The 9,288-nt window shown below is 40.3% G+C and overlaps 1 protein-coding gene across 1 annotated transcript in view; it reads right to left on the bottom strand.

The window, feature by feature from the left end:
* Positions 1 to 4,732: 4,732 nt before the first annotated feature.
* Positions 4,733 to 9,288, bottom strand: part of LOC118406155 (acid-sensing ion channel 1C-like) — a 10,046-nt gene continuing 5,490 nt past the window's right edge. Inside the window, exons 8-12 of the mRNA XM_035806042.1 lie at positions 8,972 to 9,116; positions 8,220 to 8,276; positions 6,684 to 6,834; positions 6,283 to 6,374; positions 4,733 to 5,350 (exon numbers count right to left, since the gene is read on the bottom strand). Of these exons, the coding sequence (XP_035661935.1) occupies positions 5,157 to 5,350; positions 6,283 to 6,374; positions 6,684 to 6,834; positions 8,220 to 8,276; positions 8,972 to 9,116 (639 nt within the window). The 3' untranslated portion in view covers positions 4,733 to 5,156. The remainder of the gene's footprint in view (positions 5,351 to 6,282; positions 6,375 to 6,683; positions 6,835 to 8,219; positions 8,277 to 8,971; positions 9,117 to 9,288) is intronic.

The following is a 9,288-nucleotide window of genomic DNA, read 5'->3' on the forward strand; positions in this document are numbered from 1 at the left end:
CAAGATATATATATATATATATAAATACATAAAAAAGCCCGATAAAAACGACTAAAAAAACGTTAAAAAGACAGCCGGAGCCTAACCTCTGCTTGGAGAGTAGAAAGGGGGCCTTACTCCTACTATAACCATTCCTACAAGACCAATAAGATATACAACTTAGCTTGCGACAAAAAACGGCTTTTGGCTTTTGCCAACTTTTCTTTCTCATTGCGTGCACTGCAATGTTACTAACAGTACTTTGAAATCTTGCCTGCAGAAAAATTGTCCGGATTTCTAGTTGGTCATTGTAATGTGTTGTCTTGTAACTAAAACAAAGTCTATTTTAGAGAATAGGTTCAGTCAGGTCGAGTCAGTGGTAAGGATGTAATGTTAATGTTAAGTACATTAGAATTGTGAGTTAGAAAAATCTTCAAGATGAACTGTGTAAAACTGGATCCATTTAGTACCCTACAGCAGTAAATAAGAAATGTGTACTGCAATGCATATGAAAAAGCGAGTAAAATTCATCTATGTCTTTATCTAATTGCGAAGTTACACGTAAGATGGCAATCAAAATTGATTTTTCAAAAACACAAGGCTGTTGTGCTCAGTAAAAAGGGCCTTTCCAGTAACAACATGGGGTGGGGTAAAAGCAACATTTTTGAATGAAGTAAGTTATCATAATCATTATTATTTATTTATTTATTTATTTATTTCATCTTGAGATAGATGGGTTACCCCTACAACAGTGCATACAGTAGTTGATTTCCAAGGGGGCCCATCAAACATACATGTAAATAATAAATACAGGACAAAAACGTGATAACAATCAGTCAAACTTTGAACACCAGGGACAACATACAGTACAGAAAACATAAAACCGGTGCGTCAAAACATAATCAGTGTCCGTACTCATGTCGAAAACGTTCCAAGGTCAAAATCAATATGTCAAGAGATGGGGTGGAGGTCAGAGGTCAAATCATATATCAAATCATGTGTAAAACGAAAATTAATGAAACTGAAATTTACAAAGCATGGATACTAAATCATATGTAGAGATTGAACAAACAAAAAATGTAAAGAACAGTAAGGCACATCAGAGACAAAGGTGCTTTTCCATACTAAGTTTCAATATTACTTGAGGTCAGATAAACATATGTTCTTCAGAGCTGTTTTAAAGCCTTTTAGTGTTGTGATGTTTCTTATGTTATCTGCTAGTTTGTTGTACTGGCTAGTGCCAGTGTATGCAAATGTTTTTTGTCCACATGTGGTGGTGTAGCTTGGTGGGTGTAGTTTAGTGGTCTGCCTAGTGTTGTAAGTATGGATACGAGAGTTGTGCTGAAATGTGGCGGATAGGTATGTTGGTGCCAAGCCTGTCAGACATTTGAAAACCATAATGCACGTGTGCTCAAATCTCCTATCAGCCAGGTATTTCCAGTTGAGAGTTTGGTGGAGGTTCACAGTGCTGATGTCCCGCTGCCTACGTTGTAGCACCACCCTAGCCGCTCTGTTTTGTAGTATTTGTAGTTGCCGTTGTTTGGTGGCCCCACAGGTTCCCCAGACAGTGTCACAATAGTCGAAAATAGGCAATATCATAGTCTTGTACAACATGTCAGCAATACTGAAAGTCAGGCAGTGTCTGAGGCGTCCAAGTAGTCCAATCCTCTGTGACACCTTACTACAAACTTTGTCTATATGTTCATTAAAGGACAGGTGGGAGTCAAGGTACAGACCAAGATATTTGAACGTATGAACTCTTTCTATGATTTCTTGGTCAATTTTGACTGTCAAGGACTGTGCTTGCTTTAACCTGTTAGCAGTGCCAAATAACATCCATTTAGTCTTGGTTACATTTAATGTTAAACGATTTGTTTGGAACCAAGTGGCCAAACCAGAGAGTTCATAGTTCAGAATTGACTCAATATGTTTTACATTGTTGCTGGGATAGAATATTGCTGTGTCATTAGCATACAAACATATTTTACATGTGGTAACTACATCAGGTATATCATTAATAAATAAATTGAAGAGCAACGGGCCCAGTATGGAACCCTGGGGCACTCCCACTGTAACAGGTAAGTATTCTGACCTACAACCATTCAGAGAGACAATTTGTTGTCTCCCCGACAGGTAGTTACTGAACCAAAGATGCTCCACACCCTGAATCCCGATCCATGACAGTTTGGTTAATAATAGTCCATGATGTACAGTGTCAAATGCTTTCTTAAGATCCAAAAATACCGCCCCCACTAGGTTACCCCTGTCCATGTTATGAAGCACGTAGTCCTTGGCATCCAGTAGTGTTGTTGTTGTAGAGTGGCCTGTCCTAAAACCAGACTGTTGGGTGGAGAGGATATTGTGTTGATGCAGGTATTCAACGAACTGTGTGTGCACCTCTCTTTCAAAGGCCTTCATGATGACAGGTAGGACAGATATGGGTCTGTAATTGTTTGGGTCTTCTGTATCCCCCCCTTTGTGTAATGGAGTGACCCTTGCCATCTTCCAGTCTGTAGGAATGTGGCCAGAGGAAAGGGACAAATTGAAAATGTGTGTAAGCGGTTTACATATACTAGGTGCGGCTACCTTCAGGAGCCTTGCATGTATCTTGTCCAGACCAGTCGCTTTATTACTGTGCAGTCCCCTTAGTTTATCATACACTCCCACTTCACTTATTTGCTTAAAGTTGAAGGTAGTTTTTAATTCTTTGTATCTTGCGGGGCACTTAGGGACCGTAGCTTGGTGCTTGAACTTCTCTGCCAGTTTGTTTCCAACAGTTACAAAGAACTTATTGAGGCAGTTTGCAATATTCGGAAGGTCCAGGATATGTTTCCCTTCCCAGCGCAGTGATTTGGTAACTGCTTGGGTCTTTTTAGGTAAGACCTCCTTAATTGTAGCCCACAGTTTTTTTGAGTCTGTCAGGTTTTCTTCCAACTTTTGTTGGCAGTAACTGGCTTTGGCTAGCCTTACCCTCTTGTTTACATAGTTACGTTTAGCTTTGTAATCCTCCCAATCTTTACTTTGACCTGTTCTGCGTGCCCTGGCCTTCGTGTCATCCCTGACTTGCATTAGGCTTTTTATGTCGGGTGTGAGCCATTTTGGCTGGGCAGCTTTTGTGCGTTTGGAAATATATGGTGCATGCACATCACTAACTGTGATAAACAGAGACTTGAAAAGAGACCAAGCCTCCTCAACCATTCATCAATCATAACCAATGCCACAGCATTGGATCATCCCTACCTGCCAACAATGGACTATCCCTGTCTCCCTGTACAGAATACTCCAACCTGTGTTCACTGCTATTGGCAAATAATAAATAAACAATGATACTCATTTGGTGGCTTGGGACAAAAAAAATGTCGTTTTGTTTTCGCCTGCCATGCTATTGGCTGTACAAGGTCTCTCATACTTTAATTATTATACAATATTACCAGTTTTATACCAGAAACGCTCAGTTCTTTGTCTTCTTTTCATAAAATATTTGACATAAATCCGGATCATAATGGACTGAAGAAATCAAGCTGCTAGTTCTATGTAGCAGCCCTCCAACCCCCAAAAACGAGAGATTCTTGTGTAACTGGCTGTGTGACAACCATTTTGTGCCTCAACAACCAAACCAAACCAAACCAAACCAAACAACCGATGATATAAATGGTGATTTCACCACAGATTATTCAATATAATGTCAGGCTAAAGAACCAATCATACTAGTATCTAGTCAATCCTGAAGAATGTGTCATAACATGTCTGAACAGCCGATAATACAATGTATTATAATAATTTTAATGGTAATTTCCATCAGAAAGGTATCATGATTGAAAGAAGTCAAAAAGCATTCCCGCCGCCAGTGTGCGTAGTGACCTTGCTTTGTATGACACATTTTGCGTCTGACATGCCAACTGCGCCCCCTGGTGGCGACAGCAGGAGGTGCAGAAGTCGTGGAAACGAAAACCGTTGATACACCTTTAAATAAAGTTTTGTGGAACCATTTGCATACTGACTGGAGACGACTTGCTTGTAGCTGGACTACTAAGCATGTGAGATGTAAACCTATGGTAGGACGTCAATAAACATTGGTTAAAAATGTAGCGCTATGTGTTTTTTTTCTAATTTTTGTACATGTGTTTGATGGTCATGAATGAATGAATGGACCATGGATGGATGCGTGGATGGAAGGATAGATGGATGGATTGATGGATTGGATAGATGGATGGATTGAAAAATAGATGGATGGATTGAAAGATAGATGGATGGATTGAAAGATAGATGGATGGATTGAAAGATAGATGGATGGATGGATGGGTGGACGGATGAATGGATGGGTGGATGGAGGGATGGATGGATGGATGGATAGATGGATGGATGGATGGATGGATGGATGGATGGATGGATGGATGGATGGATGGGTGAACGGATGAATGGGTTGATGAATGGATGGGTGGATGGGCGGATGGATGGATGGATGTTGCAGTGTAGTTTAAACTCTTGGGAGGCCCATTCTGAAACTTGATATTCGTTTTCCCAACTCCAGCCCAGATACCAAATACCATACGGTTGCATCCCAGCTTTTCGATTTGTGCTGTCCACATACACACACACCCAAACACACATGGCGCTGAAAACATAATCTTCTTGGCGTAGGTAGTGAATTAAATAACAAAAATTAATAAACATGTACAGGAAAGTTTTTTTTTCCAAATTCTTTGAGGATTTAATAATGAACACATTAATGTTACAATTAGTACCAACAAAGTAGTAACATATCTTGGAAGAAATACATCTTAACTCTAAGTCAAACTTTTACGTATTTAGGCAATAACTCAATTATGAAAAAAATAGGAATATTACACAACAGTGTCGCAGTGAACGAACCCCGTAGTGCAGCAGTGGTGCCCCAGAAGCAGTGAGACACCACCAATGGGGTGTATAAAAACAGACTATAGTACTTACTGAATGTTAAACCATTCCTTCATTTGAGCAAACCCTTCGTTAGCCACTACTTTACATACAACAAATGTGATATTTACTACGATAGAGTACAAAATATGGCGCTCCAACCGCGCCCACAAAACGTTTTAGCGTAGATTTGCAGTCGCATTTTGTCTAGGCACGAGTTTTCAAATGGTATATAATATATAAACTCCTTTGTTACTACGTAATGATTTGAAAGGCAACGTTCATTTGTAAAAAGTGGCATTATGCATGCTCTCGGCTTTGTTATCAGGCTCAGCTTGGACCTCTGCGACCCTCGGATGCCTAATAGTACTTTTCCCGAGGAACCCCTTCAGACGCTGCCACAGGTACTCCCACACCTCCAGGAGGGTCAGCAGGCTGGCTCCTATAAACAGGCCCATCATTCCTCCGATGTTACCTATGGGGTGGGGAGGGGGGCGTTCGCATTAGCGATTTTTGAGATGAAGCAAGCGTGATAGAAGGAGAAAAATGGCTGTGTATTGTACCCTTAGATATAAACAAAACACGACTGGACATTGTTATCAAAATCAAGAAAATGCTCGAGACAAGATCTGTTTCCTTGTCAGGGCTCCTCACCTTTGACATATTACCCACAATTCCTGTTCGTTGCGTTGTACTCGGAGGTAAAAAAGAGCTTCTTGACTGAGTCAAGAACTTTAAGGCCACAGCAAGTAAATGTTATGGATGACATCAGCGCGCGCATTAATTTTCGCCTGATTTCAGAAAAAAATAAGAATTTTCTTCTGCAGGTATGGTCAACATGACGATAAAGTACCAAAATGAGCAAGTATATTGTGTTGTAGCCTGGCTAATGATTGTAATTGTAGAGGTAACACTTGCAAGGTACTCAGGACTGTAGTTGTAGAAATGAAACTTATTGGATAGTTGTAAAAGTGACACCAATATAGAAGCTATGAGTGTAGTTACCAATTTTGTTGGTAATGCCAGTCTACCACACTAGTCTCACTTTTACCACACCAGTACCACACCAGTCTTAAATACAGGAATAAATGCCTTGTTGGCTCTGACACCATGTTTTGTCCCTTTGATTCTTTTTACAAGTCATCACAACTTCATGGTGCCAATTTGTGAAAATGAAGCCATCTTTTTTTTTCACCCATCTTGTTTTTTTTTCGCCCTATCGCACTATTTTTGCAGTCTGCAGAGGATGTCATCCATAAAATTTACTTGCTGTGGCCTAAAATCTAAAGAAAGATTCTAAGCATAAATAATCAATGCAACCATTGATGTTGATAGTTTTGATTACCGAATGTGATGTTCGGTGTCAGAATGGATTGTCAGCAGACTCAGTAAATAACTTATGCATACTTGCAAGTTGTCCACCGTCCATAGCTTTCAGCTCCCGGATTTTCTGATAATTCAGTTGTTCGTAGAAGACGCTGAAGACAACACCATTTTCTCTGAAACAAACAACAGATAAATAAAAACGGACGTGGTATTTCTACCTAGGAGAGGCAGTGTATGTTTGTGCGTGTGTGTGTATGTATGTGTGTGTGAGAGAGTGTGTGTGTGTGCGTGTGTGTGTATGTGCGTGTGTGCGCGTGTGTGTGTGTGTGTATGTGTGTGTGTGTGTGTGTTTGTGTGCGTGTGTGCGCGTGTGTGTGTCTGTGTGTTTGTTTGTGTGTTTGTTGTGTATGCGTGGTTGTGTGTGTGTGTGCGTGTAGCTCTCCAGGCGTATTACACGTAGTTATTTATAACTGTAAACTCACGCCATGTAGTCTTTGTCGATGCCGTAAAGTTGAGTGATGTAGTCCCTGGTGTTTCTGTTTGGCCACCCAGCGTAGGACACAGACGTGCTGTACTTGATCATACTGCAAGGTACAGGACAGTCACACTTCAGCTCACCAGAGATCACCCTCTCTGTTAGAAATGCCAAAAATACATTGTGAAGACATAGAATTCTTATAAACAGACCATACAAATAACCTGAATATTGAAACAGGAAGATACCACAATGTAGCCCCTGACCAAAAGGTTCTGCCCATTTTGTCCAATGCGAATTAAAAGTGAATTTCCCTTTGTTATGGAGTGCCCTATTTATGATATGTTATGCAATAAGTTATTCACATTTCTATGTCTAAATACCATATATTATCATATAGCCAGGCGCCGCGGACCAATCAGAAGGCCCCGTTCCACTTTGGTTATGACGTCGTAATACTTAGATTCCCGCCAGCCCGGCGTGTATCGCCCTTCTGATTGGTCAGAATAAATCGACACCGGCACCGGTGTCGATTTGCATTGACACCAGCACCAGTGTCGATGCAAATCGACACCGGTGCCGGTGTCGATTCATTCTAACCAATCAGAAGGAGCGATACACAAAGGATATGAAGGCATTGGCCAATCAAAAGGAGCGAAACATATTCCAGAGCAAAGGGAATAAGAACAGACTGCAAGAAGAGGGGAATGGCTCCTTCTGTTAACATTGATAATGTTTTGTTGTTCTAAAGAGCCAAAGACTACGATGTTTCGAAAATTTTCTGTGGAAATTTTGGTTTCAAAATGCAATCTGTTATCTCCTTTTAAATGTATGTAACAAAGAACAAATTCGACAAAGGAATTCACACTTATGGTACCAAGGCATCTATGCGTCATACAGGAGTTTGTAAGTTAGGGTAGGCTATATGATAACAACGTTACTAACCCGCCTGTTCCTCGGTGTACATGGTGTCATAACGTCTGGTCCTTTGCTATAACCACCTCATAAAGCTTCGCTCATTTGGTGGTTTTATTCGGTGGCTATAGCAAAGAACCAGGCGTTATGACACCATGTACACCTCGGGGCGGGTCATTAACTCTTAACTAAAGATACTAGATAACAGTAGATATATCTTCAGATCCGACAGCTATCATGATGCTAAGATAGGTTAATACATAAGATATAGCTTTGTAATTAGAAAATACAGTGACACTCAAGTTTAGCCCCACCTAATTGTATAGGTTTTTTTTCTTATTGTACTATATTGTTGACTGAGTGGAATCTTACTATCCTATATTTTTTATTAGTAGAATTGTAAGATGTATTCTATATTCTTTCTCTTTTTTGTTGTAGTTTATAGTTGACCATACAAAAGTTGCTGTACTTTTTGTCGTGCCCATAAAGCTTGTTGTTGTTGTTGTGTGTAAATGGATGAATGTTTAGTGTAAGTTGCTTTAATTTTTTACTCCAAGTTGGCTGGCGCCATATAATTACTGATTGTAATATAGATACGTATTCGCCGTATACGCATATAGACACTCACCTAGTACAGTTCTGACGCAAGTGGAGGTATTACCTGGGTCGCATAGTGGCGCTTTTCCTGGGGTAAAAAATAAGAAGAGATTTGGTTGGTTTTTCAAGGAGGAAATAGACGTCTGGTTCCTTTGCACCAGGCAAGATTTAAAACATGATGAGTGATTAATTACTCAAAGTTTATCGTCCTCCAGTGTTAATTTTTATAGTTCGCTTCTTCCAGGCGACAGGTCATGATTGGTGGCATGTGCAGGGGGTACGTTCATAAGGACAAGACAAAGCTTTCACGCCAGGGACGAGGAAAAAGTTGTGAATATTATTAAACGATTAGTGTATTGTGTATACATTTTGTGGTGCCCCGACATTTAAGATAGGCCTAGTAAGCAGACTCAGAAAAAGGCTCATTTTCTCTAACCTTTCCTTGAAGTCACGCAGATGTACGACACATGTGTAAAATCATGACCTCTAAAAACAATATGGCCGAACCCAGAATGTTCCATTGATAGTTTCTCATACAAAATAACATTTTTGGAATCGCTATGATTAATGAATTATGATTAAAATTGATAAAAAAACAGCAGTGATCCCGCCTATTGGCGACTCATTCGAGTCAATTCATAAAGTTTTATCAATTTCATTTTTTATAAATTTACAAAAAAACGTCATTTCAGCCGGAGTTGATTTGAGCCTGTTTGCAACCATTACAGTGCGAATGTTGCAAACAGTCGCGAACAGATGCAGCCCAGTAAAGAGAAAAGGTACCTGGCAAGGAGAAGGGCCGACAGCTGCAGTTCGCGATGACGTGTTTACTTCTGCACTCCAGATAGCAGCCGTTCATCGTGTAGGTGTCGTAATACTCCAGCTGTCGGTCCTCGCAGACCCCCCACGGTGGCACGTGGTTCTCGTACTGGGGAGAAGGAAATAGATCAATCAGATGCAGCGTTAAAAGTAACACTTTCCGCTCACAAAATGAATAGATTACCAGCCAGCTTGCATTCTATGCATGGTTAACATGGGTTGGTATGCGTAAATTCCATTATAAAAAGAAAGAGGTTTGCATATATAGCTAGCTAACACTT

This window comes from Branchiostoma floridae, chromosome 2 (genome assembly GCF_000003815.2).
Source record: "Branchiostoma floridae strain S238N-H82 chromosome 2, Bfl_VNyyK, whole genome shotgun sequence".
In the NCBI taxonomy this organism is placed as follows: Eukaryota; Metazoa; Chordata; class Leptocardii; order Amphioxiformes; family Branchiostomatidae; genus Branchiostoma; species Branchiostoma floridae.